Raw genomic sequence first — 16,143 nt, forward strand, 5'->3', positions numbered from 1 at the left:
CCCCTCCTTTTTCATGTCCATCGCTGAATAGTATTGCCGACGCAAGCCTGCAAATACGGGACACCTCTGAAATCATGCTGCCACCTTGGTTTCGAAATGATTCCCCTGCGGTTTCCATACGGAGCCAGCGTGCGAACAAGCGTACCTGACCTCAGGGAATAGACCTGAAGTTTGTTGTTCCAATCAGTGGTCGCCAGCAGGTCGCCATCCAAAATCGACATGTGAAAGGTGGGAGACCCCGACTTGTGCTCTATCGACATCAACGGCACGCTCTTCGAGACGTAACGCAGGTCGTACAGGTTGATGTCGTGGCTGCTGGTGACGACGAGATTGTGCCTGCTGGCGTCGGGGTTGCGGACACCGCTGATTTTGTCACGTCGCCGAATCCGTTGCGCGACTCCCTTGTTGCGGATATCCCAGAGAGCAACGTTGTGGTAGCCTTCAGATTCACAAAACGGTTTCATGCCCAGGGCGATGGTTTTCCTATCCAACCAGTCCAAGGAAAACACTTCGCCGGAATCCTCTGCATCCAACACGGCGCTGTCTGTGCCAGGGCCGCTAATTCCCCTGACTATGGCGCCAAACGTGCCACCCAACGCGAAATACGTATTGATTTCGTCGAGTTGACAGTCCCAGATTGTGTCTGTGTCCGAGCCATAATTCAGAACCACGGCTTCAAGGCGGTCTTCCGACAAATCATCATCGGAGCCAATGTCCGAAATGAAGGACCAAAAGAAGTTGCCCGAGAATCGGTTCGGCTGTGCCGTATTGGCCATAACCACACCAAAGCTGGCTTCATTCCAATGTGCGGGATCCGACATGTAGTGAAGCGAGGTAATAGGCTCGTGGAAGGCATGGATGGCTTGCTTTGTCGGGTATGTCTTTTTGGGGCCCCATTCGCCGTCGCAGTGCAATATGTACATTGCATGCGAGGCCACACCATGCCTCACAGCGACGAGCATTTGAGACACGTTATTCAACAAATGAGCGTCGGTGAGAATGGTGGCCTCAGGGGCGAAGCCTCGGATTTCGATTTCTGTTTGCTTGGCCTCCAGTCCATGGACAAACGCTGCATCTCCCTGCGCATGACAGTGTCTGCGACCAAGCTCTCGCTGCAGGCCGGTCTCAGAGAGTAGCGGATGTCTGAGAAGTTTGGGCCTCACGACCGTCTGCTTTTGTACGACTTGCTGCTGGTATTTCTCCAGGCGCTTGCGTTTCTTGTTCTCACGCAGTTCGAGCTTCGCGTTGGTCTTGTTGTACTTGGCATTCTCGGGGGCAATATGGTTTGCCTGGATCTTGAAGTACTTCTTCTTTTCTTCGTCTACACTGGATGTTAGCCTGGCTTTCTCGGAGCGGGGATTGAAGGTCTACCAAAATAATAGCCTGGAATGTGGCCTCTATTCATCCTGCCGGTATTATGTCGTGGGGAGAGTCTGCCAGGTTCTGTGTTCGCATAGTTGGTGTAGAGGTGATGGAGATGAAGTGTTCAGTTGCGTTTGAAAGCGATGGGCGAGTGTTTGGAAAGCAGGTGCAGAGGAGGAGAAAGCGAAAATGGCAGCGCAAAGGAAGGGACGTTGGAAGCGCCACAGCGTTCAGCCACGTGGGGCGGGCCGAACTGTTCTCGGCTCGGCTCACGCTTTCTACGTCACTCTTCTTCGTCGAGCTCCAGGTAGATGTACAAGCGCGATTGCATACTTGTCGTTACTCGCCACCTTCCTCTTCTCTGTATTACTACTCAACTTTTTGTATGTATCGAGCCGCCTGTCAAAGTAGGCCACAGATCGTACAACGACGAATAGCGCAAATGGCGAGCCATATCAGCAACGGCCATGCGAATGGCGACCAGAAGACCTCTAACATTCGAGACTTGCCGAAGACGAAAAACTTTACGCAGAAGTTGCCTCCTGACTCCGAGTATCCTACGCCAGCGGCATCGCATAAGACCGAACGAAAGCAGCTGGGGCCACGACTTGTGAAGAATGCAGCATATACCTTCGTTCGACCGCAGCCGTTCAAGAAGTCGGAGCTTGTTGGGGTTTCAAAAGCTGCGTTGAAGGACCTGGCTATCGATCCAGCTTCTGTGGAGTCAGAAGATTTTAAGAAGACGGTAGCTGGTGAACAGATAATAACGATTGATGAAGACAAAGAGCCGGGCGATGAGGATATTTATCCATGGGCTCAATGTTACGGTGGATATCAGTTTGGATCGTGGGCTGGACAACTAGGCGATGGCCGCGCTATATCTCTGTTTGAGGCGAACAACCCTTCAACTAAGAAGCGCTACGAGATACAGTTAAAGGGCGCAGGCAAGACCCCATACTCTCGATTCGCAGACGGAAAAGCTGTGGTACGAAGCAGCATTCGCGAGTTTGTCGTTAGCGAAGCTCTCCATGCTTTGGGTATACCAACGACACGCGCACTGAGTCTGACTTTGGGACCTGAGGAACATGTCCGGAGAGAGATGACCGAACCTGCGGCGATAGTCGCACGATTTGCCGAGACATGGATTCGAATCGGTACCTTTGACCTCCCTCGATCCAGAGGCGATCGTGACATGGTCAGGAAGCTTGCAGACTACGTTGCTGAGGAGGTCTTCCCTGGCTGGGAGTCACTACCTGCGCAAGTCCCATCGACAGATGAGAAAGATGTGGTGGGACTCCAAGGTGGGATCCCGAAGAATGAAATCCAAGGCGCGGGAGAAAATGCCGAGAATCGATATGCTCGTTTGTTCCGCGAGGTCGCACGCCGCAATGCAAAGACTGTTGCACATTGGCAGGCCTATGCCTTTACGAATGGTGTTTTGAACACAGACAATACATCCATATACGGCCTGTCTGTTGACTTCGGACCTTTCGCATTCCTGGATAACTTTGACCCGAGCTACACTCCAAATCACGATGACCACATGCTTCGATATGCGTACAAGAACCAACCATCGATCATCTGGTGGAATCTCGTAAGGCTTGCAGAGTCATTCGGAGAGATAATTGGTGCGGGACCATGGTGTGACGATCAGGAATTCGTCGAGAAGGGCGTGCGACAAGAGAAAGCAGATGAGCTCATCAAGCGTGCCGAGACCATTATCGAGAAGACTGGTGAAGAGTACAAAGCCGTTTTCATGGCCGAGTACAAACGTCTAATGACAGCTCGTCTTGGTCTCAAGCAGAGCAAGCAGTCCGACTTTGATGAGCTTTATTCCGAGCTCTTGGACACCCTCGAGGCTTTGGAGCTGGACTTCAACCATACATTCCGACGACTAAGCTACATCAAGACGCAGGAGATTGACACCGACGAAAAGCGAAAAGACGTCGCCGGCCGCTTCTTCCACCATGAAGGTCTTAGTGGCCTTGCAGGCAGCGAAGCCGACGCTCGTGAGCGTGTGGCCAAGTGGCTCGCCAAATACCGCGAGCGAGTTCTCGAAGACTGGCCAGGCGCACAGGAAGAGGAGCGTCTGAGCGCCATGAAAGCGGTCAACCCGAAGTTCATTCCCAGGTCATGGATTCTTGACGAACTCATCGAGCGCGTGGAGAAGAAGGGCGAGCGGGAGATTCTTGACCGCGTAATGGACATGGCGCTGGCGCCGTTTAACGAGGAATGGGGATGGAACCGCGAGGAGGAAGAGAGGTTCTGTGGCGATGTGCCCAAGTACCAGAGGGCTATGCAATGTTCGTGTAGCTCATAGAGAATTGAAACCCCTTCTTCTCCGGCGTGCCAACGTCCACCATGCCATCAATTCAGCCGCCCATCTTACGGGAGAACCTCACACACTAGAGAACTAGTCACCCCAATACCCTCTCGCCCACCCCACCGCCCTCTCCACAGACTGTACATAAATTGATACGCACTGCACCGGTCGATCTAGATCGAACATAGCGCAAAACCGCGGTATTCTGCAGAAGTGCCGTGAGATGGCTGACAGATTCCTGCACAGACTGCGATGTCATGATCGGCGAGCTGAACACCACTGACATTTGACTCTCGCATAACTCACAGCAGTCTCTCAACATGAGCAAACGAGTTGATGTACCTTCCACTTTCGTGTCCCCGCAAATGTGGCCCGTGCGTCTCGAAACCACGCTAGCATGTGAAAGCCCCACCATGAACTTTCTCAGGATAGCAGAAGTTGGACATTCAACCATCACCGCAGTGCACTCATGCGAATCCGCGTTTTAGCAAAAAAACAGATAGACATGTCTGCCATGAACTGTATCCAATTAGGGCAGGTTTTAGATTCTAGGGTTCTAGATTCTATAGTTCAAAACCAGCGCAGAATTTTCCCAAGTCGTTCAACCAAGACACGTCTATAGATCGCTCAATCTCCAACCTGGACATGCCGCTCACTTGTGTGGTTTCCAAAATCCTCTACGCCCGTTGGCTCGACTTCTGCGCGGACCTTCCACCATTAAGTGCAGCCGTCTGTTCTGCAGAAGCCTGACCTCGATTCGTATGTTGTTTGTCGCCTGTCGTCGTTCGCCCCATCGTCTTTCGCCGCATCGTCTTTCACCCAAACCATAATATTGACTGGAGTCAGTGGTCCCCTGTGTTAATAACAAGGTGGCGTGTTTCACTCTCAGAAAAACGACCCAGTAGTTTTGAATCCGCTCATCCCCCATCTTCCCTCAATCCATCGCGCCATGCCGCCTCATAACCTCCACTATGACCTCCTCCATTTCGTGGTCACTCCAGTGCCGACGTGTCCAGTGCCGAAGACCAACTTCCTTGCCTTCGCATTCCTTCTTACACCTCGCAATCTCTTCAACGGCCTCTTCACGTATCATAGCGTTGACTTTCTGGATCCTTATCTTGGTGGCGTCGCGCAGGACCTCGTTGAATTTCTCTTCCTCGTTGTCTAGATGTCGGAGGTAGTTGACCGCGGTGTTGAGGTGCACTTCCACGACGGTCTTGCCTAGGTGTCTTATGATTTCCGCGGAGGGGATGCTGTCGAAGGATGGGGCGGGTCCCATAAGAGCGCCGTTGTCGCCTGTGAGCACGACGAGGTTCTGCTGAAGTCCTGTGGCTTTGGCTGAAGCTTGGAATCTTGCATGGAACCGCTAAATCTCCGTGAAAGGGATCCAAGGAGTGGTAGATCGTCCGCATACCAAGATCGGATCGCCTGCGACTACCAGAGGATATCCATAATCCCTCGATTCTAGAGAAGTTTGGGATCGTAAGGAAGCGGTAGCGGAGGCTTGTGTTTCAGCTCACCGTGCTGAATACAATGGACTGGCCGGCCGGTATTTGGTCTCTCTGAACAAGAAGACTTGCAATGGTGCATAGTCTTGAAAGCACCCAAACTTTCGAAGGCTTTTGTTTGCCAGGTGTCCAAGTCCAAGACCAGCAGAAATAGCAGCGTTTGCTTCTCGACTCGAGCTTCTTTCGAGCGAGGGATGAGATCTCCAGCCACCTTATGACAGCCAACCCCAAATGGATGACTTCGATTTTCGTTCGAATCCTTTCCAACTTGCGTATGGTGCAACAGTCATCTAGGAAGCCGCAGACACCACCAGGACGTGTTTGTCATGACTCAGGTGTTGTTGAGCTGGAAATGGTTCCCGCCGAATTCAGTCTTGCGTTCGGCTCTAGACGATTGCCACAGTCATCTAATTCAGGTATACACGCAAAGCCTTTTTCAAGTCGATAATGTTTTTGCTGAATAGCCACTGAATGCGCCATAGCCGTGGCTAGTGATAGGGTCGCCAATGTTGTCTGGACATGATAGAAGCCGGCATGAAGTGAATGATGTTCGATGGTGCACGGACCAGAGTTGCGGGGACGTGAAAGTGGAAGAGACATCAGCTCTTCTGCCCTTATTGAGAGACAGCTGTTACTCATGCGAGAGTCGAATTTCAGCGGTGCTCACTCCTCGCACGCACTTCTCCAAAACGAAGCGACCTGGCACTACGTTCGATCTAGATTCAATGGCACAGTGCGAGGTCGCAATACGGAGAGAAGAGAGAGCAAATAAACCTTTTTATCAATCCATTCACACTACACAGGTATTCAAAAGCTACCCTTCTTACAATCACGCTTTGGCCCCCATTCACAACCCTCTAGACTTCCGAACAAGCTCCTCAATCGCGCACTGTCGTCATCTCCTTCATCTCTCCATGCTTCAGCACTCTACCGCATAACCAAAACTCTTTCCGTTCCCTCAGTCCGTATCCCAATCTTCGAGAGAGACTCCTCTCCCCCTCGGCTCCCTTAATGCTGTGAAAGCGAGACCGTACAGCTAGTTGCTGACCACGATATTCCTTCGATTCGATGCAGCCAACTCCGCGATGAAAGTCTCAGATGCAGATGTATAGCGAGCTTTGGACACGGGGTTCCAAAATCAGGTGAGCGATAAGCTATCTGCCACCTTAGACGGCAGTAGTACGTTCACAGCAGGAACGGTGTACTACTTGGAGAGCCACATCTATCCCCGTCTCTCCGTGTCCTGCAAAAGTCTTGAATCTGACACGAGTGCCCTAGCAGTAAGTAGACTTCCAGGGAGCCCGATGCTCGTTTTGTATCATCTCATTGTCATTTTTATCATTCTCTCTACGGCATTTTGTCTATTGCGCCTGAGCAATGGCGCCAGTCTCCTCCCTGCAGAGCCATACTTTTCCCGACCAGCTGCCAGTTCCAAGCTGTTTCTATACATTACATCCGATCCCATTCTATTTTCATGGCCCACTCTTCCACTCTTCCGTTCGTCTTCTTTTTCTTTTAACGCCCCAGCACCCCCAAACTCCAAGACAACACACCATCCAATGCACATACAATACATATATCCCAACCCACCCCACCCCCAGCATCTCACGTGTATTCCTAAAACTCACTCGACCGCCTCCTCCCCAGCGTCGGCCTCTGCTGCCTCTGCTCCGCGGGACTCGCCTGCAACTTCTCAATAAACGCCTTCTGCAACTGCGTCTGGCTATTCTTGATGAACCCTTTCACAAACCCCGCAAACGTCTTGTTGCACCGCGCGTCGCTCACGATCTGCACGTACCAGCCTTCGCCCATCATCACCGCGTGCGCCAGATCTTTGCTCTGGATCCTTTCCAGCACCGGCCCGGGCTCGTCCTCGGGGATCATCTCGCGGAGGAGGCGCCAGTGGTTCGTCGATGTGAAGCCGCCTGGGGCGTGCACGGTGATGTCGCAGCCTTCGGCCGTGGGGAGGAACTCGGCGAGATATTTGACGCCACCGCTCCAGAGGCGCTTGGGGATGAAAGTCAAGTCTTCTTCTACCTCATAGCACAAGACCTCGTGATGCTCGTTAAGGCCGTTGGCGAAGGGGCCGTCGCCGTTCGCGGGGCGGTTGTGTGGTTTGGCGAGATGTTTGGGCGTGGGGACTCGTTTGCAGCCTCGACAGTCGGGGCTCAGGCGGATGATCACGTCAAAGTCGTGGAGCATGCGAAGGCCGGCTTCGACGGAGACGGTGGGTGGGAGTTGGGTTTGGGAGGCGTAGGTGAATGTCGTTTCGAAGAGCCCCACCATGTTGGCGGTGTTGGGCGGATGATCGAATGGGTTGGAGGGTGGGAATATGGTCTTCTGTATCTGTATCGGTGAGCAATAGGCGTGAATCCAGACAACTAAACTGAGAGAAAAGCAGCAAGAGCAGTATAAGGAACAAGATAGAGTGCAACTTCCATGTCTCCCGTCGTCAAAGAAACCAGGGCCCTACTACTAAGTCAGGTCAGTCAGGTTGACGTCTCGCCCTCCCATTGACCAATGACCCGGCATCGTTCGCCAGCGAAAGAGGTGCGAACCGGCGCATCCGCCACGATGCTCACGGGCGATCCTTTCGTCATGCCACAGCATGACAAAACCGCTGAGTGTCTGCCACATCTCGCTGCACTCGCCGCATGGGGCCGCGCAAGATCCACCGGGATCGCTGCACAGGGATTCGTCGGCGGTCCGAGCCTGCCGGTTTGGGTGAAAGCTTGACTTCCAAGTTGGCTCTCTGACGAAGACGTCGGGTTGGATGATCCGTTGATGAACGAAGATATATCATAGCCACGCCGGGCAGTGCTGAAGTGTCAGATTATTCACAACCAACATTCGGAATCTTTCAATTGACAGAAATGACCACGGTGCTTTGGAAACAAAAATGGCAGACAATGATCTAGACATGGGGACAGACGAGGAGCCGGTCGTGGCCAACAATGTTAAGTATGGAACAGGCGTCTCCATAAATGGTTCGTTAAAAAAAGCTGGAAAGGTACCTGACCAACATACCACACCCGAGTCGTAATTCTTTTGGTTCGAATCCGGAGCTACTCTTCACGAAGGCTCTGTCTTTCCATAGAGCCTGTTGCTCCTCGAAGCCACAACAACTCAGCAAAAGAGAAAAAGACATCATAATCGCCGGAAATTTTGCAGGGCCATCAACACCAAAGCCATCCCATCTACACCCACGAAAGGGGCTGAAACTTTGTCACTCGCATAACCCGGGCGGCTCTCAAGCCAGCACCAGTCCTCCCATTTTGAAACGCCACACCCCATGCATGAAGACATCGAAAGCATTGCACGCACGCTTGAACGCGAAGCTCGAAACTGCTGGCAAGCACGTCAAAGACCCGGGATCATCGCCGCTGGGATCTCAAGGATCTCACGCGTTCTCGGTACGCGTTCCAGCCTTGCTTGCGGTATTCTAACGCGGCAGCTTTTCGATCCTGTGCGGCGATGATTCCTCTACCGACGATGATGATGTCGGTGCCCATCTCGCCGACGACTTTCTGCGGTGTGTTGTACTGCTGACCAAGGCCATCGCCGCCGGACTGGAGCTGCACGCCAGGGGTCATGGTGATGAAGTTGTCGTCTGCTTTCTCGTTAAGAGTCTGCTGCGCGATGAAACCCATGACAAAGTCTCGATTCTCCCGTGCATGTTTCACGCACGCGGCTGTGTATTCGGGAGAGAAAAAATTGTTCGCAGACGACATCTGAGCCAGAAGTAGTAACGAGCGAAAGTATGGCGGAGGGCCAAGATGATCAAGAGCTTCCGGGTCATCGCCTTCGTCCTCGTCTTCGGCTCCTGACGAAACTCTTGATATTGAGGGTCGTGTGTGGGGCTGTGGACTGAGAGCTTCTGACCTCATGCTAATGGTTGTGCTCACTGAAACGACAGACTGCTTTCGGCCTTTCCGATCGAATTCTGTCTCTTCCTCGTCTGAGTCTGCGCCCTGCTCGTAGTGGTCCTCATAGTTGTCATCAGCATCGTCTGCGACGGATGCCGTTGGCGAAGCTCGGATGTCTGTGTGTACCGAAGTGTTATATGCTGTGATCGCCTTCTGGGCCGCCTGGGAGAGAGCACTGATGATCGCGGGTCCGGGGAAGATGTGTGCGTTGACGATCGGTGCCCAGCGAACAATAGTCAAAGGACCACCGACATATTGCTGCTGCACAGTATCTGTCACACAGTCAGATCGTTTGCCCTCACATACCCAAGCTACAGTGTAGACCTACTCCCAATATCCCCAAACTTCCTATCCTCAAACACCAAGAACTTCTTCCTCCTCGACACCTCATTCAGCCCTCGGATCGTCTTCTCCCCAAAATCAGAAATGATGTCCGCATGCGTCTTCAGCACGCATATGTGATCACCGACTTCCTCCGCGATCTTCAGCAGCTCGTTGGTCGTCGTTACGTCTGCCGAGACACAGAGATTCGTCCTCTTGACGTGGATCAGGCGGAGGAGGTACGAGGCCAGAGGGGAGAGGTTGGGCTGATCGGCTCGTTCGTAGTAGGTCTGGCTTAGGGTGGGATGGCGGAGCGTTGCAGCAGGCATGGTGATGGGATGAGCGGGACGCGGTGATCTGCGTGAGGCAGGCGGGTAGGCAGGTCAGGACGGCTGAGTAGGCGAGGGAGCTCTGTTGGTGTCTAATCGGTAGAATCGATCAATCCTTCACCGGTCTGTCTGTCTGTCTATGTGTCTGGCTGGCATTCGACTGTTGTGCTGGCGGTCAGGAGGACATGTAAGGAGCGGCAGGGGCGAGGGCAGGCCGGCGAAAAGAGCGAGCAGAAAAGAGTGGTGCGTGGCCGTGGTGGGTGTGTTGGTATTGGCGGTAGCGCATATGTGTGATTGCGGCGTAGCAGGAGGGAGGGAGGGAGGGAGGTCAACACGAATTTGGTGAAGTCCCCCACCAAAGAAAGACGAGAGATCTGCCTCTGTGCCCCACGGCAACTGAAGGGACTAGCAAGCAGCGAGTGAAATTGTGCGCGGCCCTGTTAGAGCTGTTTGTTGGCGTGTTGTCGTTGAGATAGACTATGCGGTGGTGGTGTTCTGCAGCAGCCCCTGATATACACCCTCCCTGCCTCCCTCTCCCTCCACGACCAACAACGATAAACCCAAATCCCACCTCATGACAAGCCCGCCAACAACACCTCAAACCATTCTCTTCCACTTGCCCTGAACGCCCGTACAACCAACAAGGCGCCGCCGCCGGAGGTCGGCATCCACTGCGGCCCGTCAGCCATGCCCGCACTGATTGGACCGTCGCTTCCTCGGGTGAGGGATCAGGGTTTGGGTCTGGCCCCGAGACAATGGCACAGCAGCAAGCCTCCCTTCGGCTTCTGGAGCCACTCATCAATCTCCAGTCGTGTTGTGCTACGACCGGCCTCGACCCAAGATGCGGGATGCGAGATGAGATGGAATCGGTAAGGAAAGACGAGTTTTCACCAGGATCGTGAAGAGCAGGATGGATTGGAGACGTACTCTCAACGACCCAACGGGGCCCGAAAGAAGACGCCTCTCGAAACAATTCATCTCCTGCGAAACACTTACCAGCCAATCCTGGGATAGCACATTGGTGGGGGAGAGCTTCGAGTGTCCGCGTCAATGCATTGCGCAGACATTTGAGATCGACGTGCTTAGATTAAATGATCTCTGTGCCACCTCCACGGAAAATCACAGGGATAGTCAGCGGGCGGGGTGTCGCAAGGAAAGGGAAACGTCGCATGTGACGGATCAGGCTCTATCGACGTTGTGATGCAAAGAGATAGTTGAGGGTATCGCAAAGATAGGGAAGCTACATGTGACGATGCCGCCGCCAAAAGCCCCCCGTGACCACCGACATGTTTGCAATAGAATGGATTGTGGCATCATTCGTCAATTCGCATTACAGTCCCGTCGCCTTACATACTCCACTAGAACGCCTTTCGCTTCCCGTACTTCTGGAGGAATCACGTCGTGCTACCGCCTGCCTTTGCGACAAATCGCTTCGTTTGCGCCATCTCTGCTGCGCTGAGTGGAGCGGCGCCGTACCTGTTTCAGTAGCTGTCAGCGTCCGTCGATCGAGAGAGAAGTCATGCGGTGCTGAATGCATCACATGCTGATGAAGGGAGGGACTTACCATGCTACCGCGGCAATACCGAGGAAGGCGGCGACGCAGCTGAACACAAGGGCGACATAGCCCTTTGCCGTGAAGCCCGATGGCAGCGGAGCTATGCTCATGTTCTGCCCATCAAGGTCCAATATGTCGACGGTGTTGGCTGCGGCGTTGCCTGCAATGGGCATGTCTGCAGCCTTGCAAACGTCGAGGTGGTTCTGAGGCAGTGTGAGCTTCTTTTGCATCTCCAGTGGGGCCTCCACCATCGTGGCAACGAGGCCGCTGGCAAGATGCCACTCGAGATGACAGTGGAAGAGCCAAATCCCAGGGTTATCTGCGCGAAATCTCACGACAAAATTGCCATTAGGCCTGACCCAGAAGGTGTCCCGTCGCATCGGTTTGGCCGGGAAGTCGGTGCGGTTGTTCGGGTCGTAGAAGCCCCAGTCGTCGGGGCTTCGGTAAAGGACCTGGAAGTTGTGCCCGTGCAAGTGGAAGGGGTGCTTGCCTGGGTCGTTGCTGTTGAGGACGATCTGAATGATCGCGTTGTGTGGCAGCACGAACGAGTTGGTGTCGCGGCCGTAGACACTGGCATTGGTAGCGTAGTTCCCCGTAGTCAGCGCGCTGTAAAGAGTCGGCACCTTCGGCCGGACGTAGGTAATGCCGTTGAAGAAGGCATAGTTGGCGCCATCCCCCAGGTTATCCATCTGCAGGTCAAGGTCGAAGGACATCGCAGGCTCGCCATAGAGTTCCTCGCCATCCTGCGGCACCAAATCAACATCATCGAACTGAGCATCCCAGCTATCCAAGACCGCAGGTTCCGGCAGGTCCTTTGACTGATCATAAACCAACCAGCCAGTGACGTTGTATTGAAGGTCAGGCGAGAAGGAGTCGAAGAGGTCAGTGTCCATGCTGCCAACCATGGCGAAGTTTGCTGAAGTGTCGTTCTTGGCTTCCACGATGAAACCGTAGCGCTGGGCAGCAGTGATGTAGATCATCTCCGCCTCAGCTGGCTCCGTGTAGACACCATCGACTTCGATAATGGTCATATTGTGTCCTTCGATCCAGAAGTACTGACTGGCAAATGCTCCAACGTTTGTCATACGGAAGAAGTATTTCTGTCCTGCCTGAACATTGAGCGTGAAGTTCTGAGTCTCATTCATCAGGGCAGAGTTGGGCACGGGCTCAGCACCGGTCGGGTTGGTGACGCTAATAAAGCCATCCAGGAGACCAGGCATCTGGTCGTGGTACCAGTCGGAGAGGGTAATGCTGACTTCCTCATCATACATGTCCGAGTAAGGGTTCTCTGGGTCGTGCACGACGAATTGACCACGAAGTCCATCCGGGTACTGTCCTCGGCTGTGAGAGTGATACCAGTATGTACCGGGCTGCTCAATTGTAAAGTTGTACGTGAATGTCGAGCCTGGCTCAATTGGGCACTGGGTCACAGCTGGCGGCCCGTCCATCTCGTTGGTGCCATTTTGGAAGAGGCCGTGAAAATGTAAGCTTGTGCTTTGGTTACCAAGCTGTCTTCATGTTAGCCAATGCTCATTCAAGTTCTCTTGTCGTGCTCGAAGTTGAGTGTATCAGAGGGCTATCCTCCATGCATTCGCAAGACGCGAAGCCATCATGATGGACTCAGTCTGCGTTCTGGAGACAAAAATAGATTATCAACCTCGAGGCTCGGAGTACTCACCTGGTTGTTCACGTTGATGACAACATTGTCGCCCTTCGTGAAGTTGAGGACAGGGATAGGCCACTCATTGTTGATCCCAATGACCGGCCTGTCCATCATCTTGTCGGGATTCCGATTGACCCATGTGATATTGAAGTCGTGAGTGACCGTGGCCGCAGCTGCTTGGCCTACCAGCCAACTGGCAGCGACGAGTCTGGGTAACGAGCGAGCCATGGTCGACGACACCAATGGTCAAGAGATGCGAAGATGGGAGAATCTGATAAGATGCCCCTTTCGACTCTTTTCAGGCTCGACGGGAAAGTCGAGGTCTGAGATCGATTAGATGTGATAAGATTCTGGACGGGAATCTGTTTGTCGCCACGCGCTCGTGACCCTTCCGAGAAACGGAGGGTGAGTGGTGAAGCGACAGCTGCAGGATCGTCGAACTGGTGGATCTGATAAGGCGCAGGAAGAGTGTCGGATCAACGCCGTGTTGGGCGAAGACTGGCGAAGCGTCTTTGCCAATGTGTGTGTCCAGCTAGTGCCGTCGATCGGTCGAACGGTCTGGCTGCTCTCCACGTGCCAGAAAGAAGTGGTGGTGGGCACCGTCGTCGTTCCTTCCTCTGGGGCAAGGCCGTGCTCCAATTTTCCGTCTCACTTCACCTCCCACATCGAGCATCATCTTGTGCCATTGCTGAACAGAATCCGCTGCCGCTGAGACGAAGGTCTGTCCCTGTAGTTCTGCTCGTAGAGCTCGACAGACTATCTCGCGCTTGTCGCGCCGTAGCACTGCTCCAAAGTCGTGTGAGCCGTGTGATCTGCCACTATCGAGTACCAGGTCACCGTCAGCCCGCGGTCTGGACGCGCGCTCCTTCCAGCCAATGAACGTCTGATGGGGCGCTAAGAAAGCTTGGTCATTGGCAAGACGCTTTAAGCTTTGCCGTTAGCGTTGATCCGATATCCATCTTATCTGATCCAGAAGGAAATGCCGAGCGACCAAACCCCCACCTTCACCTCGTGAAATTGAACTGGAGCTCGAGTCGTGCGCCTTGGCAGCGTGAGAAGGAAGTACCAGAGACGCCTCTTTTGCCAACGCAAATCGCCGGTCCAATCAATTGCAACAAAGGAGACAATCACGAAAGTACTTACCTTGTCCCCACGCGAAACCCGGCGTGGGAAGCAGTTCGTGTGGGTGGTGGCACCACCTCGGCGGCCAGCCTCGAACTCAATCCCGAAGCGAGATCATCCTCTTCACGTCCTCCTCTTCAGCATCTCCGTTGCAGCCGATACCGGGCTCGTCGTGTGACAACTGCAGGGACCTTCGACGCCGTAGCATCTCAAGTGCAGGCCTGTGCTCACCACCGCCACTGCCGCTCTTTTCAAGGCAGAGGTCCTATCTGATCATCTCGACCTTTATCTTATCATCTTGATCTCGAGACCCATACCAGAGTGGTGAAGTCGGCTCTCACTCATCGAACAATTCGTTCGCTTCAAACAACGTCGCCATGGTGTCCAACGTGTTTGCAGTTCCCGGTAAGTCCAATGTCGTGCCTGCGATACTGAAGTGAGCGCTGAGAGGAACAGTCTTCTTCATCTGCTTCAGAGAATGTCTCGAGTGCACGATCATCGTGTCCATCTTGCTGGCATTCCTCAAGCAGAGCATTGGCGGGCCTGAGCGAGATCCAGCCATATACAAGCGGCTACTGAAACAGATCTGGTTCGGGATAGGACTCGGTCTGTTCATCTGCTTGGCCGTTGGAGGCGCCTTCATTGGCACCTTCTACGGCCTCGGAAAGGACATCTTCGGCTCCACTGAGGACATCTGGGAGGGTGCATTCGGTCTCGTCGCCTCCATTATCATCACCATCATGGGCATTGGCTTGCTGCGCGTGTCCAAACTCCAAGACAAATGGCGCGTCAAGATCGCACAGGCCCTTGAGAAGCATCACTCTGGTCAGGGACTAGGCATGAAATCTCGCTTCAAGCTTTGGTGCGAGAAATACGCCATGTTCTTGCTGCCATTCATCACGGTCCTTCGTGAAGGTCTGGAGGCTGTCGTCTTCATTGGCGGTGTTGGCCTTGGCCTGCCGGCAGCATCTTTCCCTTTGGCTGTCATCTGCGGCCTGTTGGCAGGAATTGCGATCGGTTACCTCATCTACCGGTAAGTATTGTTTTCCGATAGCAGTCGCAGACATTCGCTGACCGTCGACCCAGTGGTGGAAACTCCGCCAAGCTTCAGATCTTCCTCATCATTTCGACCTGCTTCTTGTACTTGGTCGCCGCCGGTCTCTTCTCCAGGGCCGTGTGGAACTTCGAGATGAACGCATGGAGCGATATTACCGGCGGTGACGCTGCTGAAACCGGCTCCGGGCCAGGTTCCTACGACATCCGCAAAAGTGTCTGGCACGTCAACTGCTGCAACCCAGAGGTGAACGGCGGTGGCGGCTGGGGTATCTTCAACTCCCTCTTCGGCTGGACCAACTCTGCAACCATCGGCTCAGTGCTTGCGTATAACCTGTACTGGCTAACCGTCATCGTTGCCTTCGGCGCCCTCGGCTTCTACGAGAAACGCGGCCACTGGCCATTCCTCAAGGCTAAGGCTCGCACCAGCGATGACGAGAATGCCGACAGCGATCAATCCAGTCAAGACCAGGTCTCGACCGAGAAGAAAACCGGTGTTGTCGAAGTCAAGAGCGAGAACCGTGGCCTATCGTTGTCATGATCCTGCGGAAAGGGATTTCGCGTATGAATCATCCTGGAGTTTTGGCGGAAAATCGGGCGAAACAGGCGTGTGAGTTAGCTTCCAATAAATAGTCTGTAGTCAGGAATTGACTTCAACGAATGATGAGCACATTTGCGAAAGTATGGAATGTCAGAGCCAAGACGCGCGTTGCAAGAGAGTCCTTCACCTGCAAGTTTGTTTACGCGATACGTGATTGGCTGATTCCGTCATTCTAGGCTTAATGTTTCTCCGTGCCGAGAAAGGAGGAAAGAGCGACATGATTAGATCAACCACTCTTACATACTATGTAGAGAAGTGAACCAAAATGAAGTCGATAACCCGAGTTTCCAACAGAGCAGAGTCTAAGCCATCCCTCAGGACTATTGTTACGTCCAGGGATACCCGCACGTGAAAGATTCTTTCAGAACTTAGCTAGCGAA

At 53.5% G+C, this 16,143-nt stretch overlaps 7 protein-coding genes across 7 annotated transcripts; 2 read left to right on the forward strand and 5 right to left on the reverse strand.

The window, feature by feature from the left end:
• Nucleotides 1-11: 11 nt before the first annotated feature.
• M409DRAFT_24581 (uncharacterized protein) lies at nucleotides 12-1,405 on the reverse strand (the record flags this gene model as incomplete). Its single annotated transcript, XM_033807300.1, has 2 exons — nucleotides 12-1,321; nucleotides 1,372-1,405. 2 exons carry the CDS (start codon nucleotides 1,403-1,405, stop codon nucleotides 12-14), a joined length of 1,344 nt encoding a protein of 447 aa, XP_033666086.1.
• A 399-nt stretch (nucleotides 1,406-1,804) lies between these two features.
• M409DRAFT_56075 (uncharacterized protein) lies at nucleotides 1,805-3,682 on the forward strand (the record flags this gene model as incomplete). The annotated part of the gene is made up of 1 exon (XM_033813181.1): nucleotides 1,805-3,682. The coding sequence occupies one exon, from the start codon at nucleotides 1,805-1,807 to the stop codon at nucleotides 3,680-3,682; it is 1,878 nt and encodes a 625-aa protein (XP_033666087.1).
• Nucleotides 3,683-4,619: 937 nt separating this feature from the next.
• On the reverse strand, nucleotides 4,620-4,964 carry M409DRAFT_24583 (uncharacterized protein; the record flags this gene model as incomplete). The annotated part of the gene is made up of 1 exon (XM_033807301.1): nucleotides 4,620-4,964. The coding sequence occupies one exon, from the start codon at nucleotides 4,962-4,964 to the stop codon at nucleotides 4,620-4,622; it is 345 nt and encodes a 114-aa protein (XP_033666088.1).
• A 1,846-nt stretch (nucleotides 4,965-6,810) lies between these two features.
• On the reverse strand, nucleotides 6,811-7,479 carry M409DRAFT_67461 (uncharacterized protein; the record flags this gene model as incomplete). The annotated part of the gene is made up of 1 exon (XM_033817412.1): nucleotides 6,811-7,479. The coding sequence occupies one exon, from the start codon at nucleotides 7,477-7,479 to the stop codon at nucleotides 6,811-6,813; it is 669 nt and encodes a 222-aa protein (XP_033666089.1).
• Nucleotides 7,480-8,567: 1,088 nt separating this feature from the next.
• M409DRAFT_67462 (uncharacterized protein) lies at nucleotides 8,568-9,769 on the reverse strand (the record flags this gene model as incomplete). The annotated part of the gene is made up of 2 exons (XM_033817413.1): nucleotides 8,568-9,391; nucleotides 9,448-9,769. 2 exons carry the CDS (start codon nucleotides 9,767-9,769, stop codon nucleotides 8,568-8,570), a joined length of 1,146 nt encoding a protein of 381 aa, XP_033666090.1.
• Nucleotides 9,770-11,163: 1,394 nt separating this feature from the next.
• Nucleotides 11,164-13,215, reverse strand: M409DRAFT_56077 (multicopper oxidase; the record flags this gene model as incomplete). Its single annotated transcript, XM_033813182.1, has 3 exons — nucleotides 11,164-11,245; nucleotides 11,334-12,832; nucleotides 13,003-13,215. The coding sequence occupies 3 exons, from the start codon at nucleotides 13,213-13,215 to the stop codon at nucleotides 11,164-11,166; spliced, it is 1,794 nt and encodes a 597-aa protein (XP_033666091.1).
• Nucleotides 13,216-14,486: 1,271 nt separating this feature from the next.
• M409DRAFT_67464 (uncharacterized protein) lies at nucleotides 14,487-15,703 on the forward strand (the record flags this gene model as incomplete). Its single annotated transcript, XM_033817414.1, has 3 exons — nucleotides 14,487-14,514; nucleotides 14,566-15,142; nucleotides 15,196-15,703. 3 exons carry the CDS (start codon nucleotides 14,487-14,489, stop codon nucleotides 15,701-15,703), a joined length of 1,113 nt encoding a protein of 370 aa, XP_033666092.1.
• Between the last annotated feature and the right edge of the window lie 440 nt (nucleotides 15,704-16,143).

The sequence above is a fragment of the Zasmidium cellare genome (genome assembly GCF_010093935.1).
Source record: "Zasmidium cellare ATCC 36951 unplaced genomic scaffold M409scaffold_23, whole genome shotgun sequence".
In the NCBI taxonomy this organism is placed as follows: Eukaryota; Fungi; Ascomycota; class Dothideomycetes; order Mycosphaerellales; family Mycosphaerellaceae; genus Zasmidium; species Zasmidium cellare.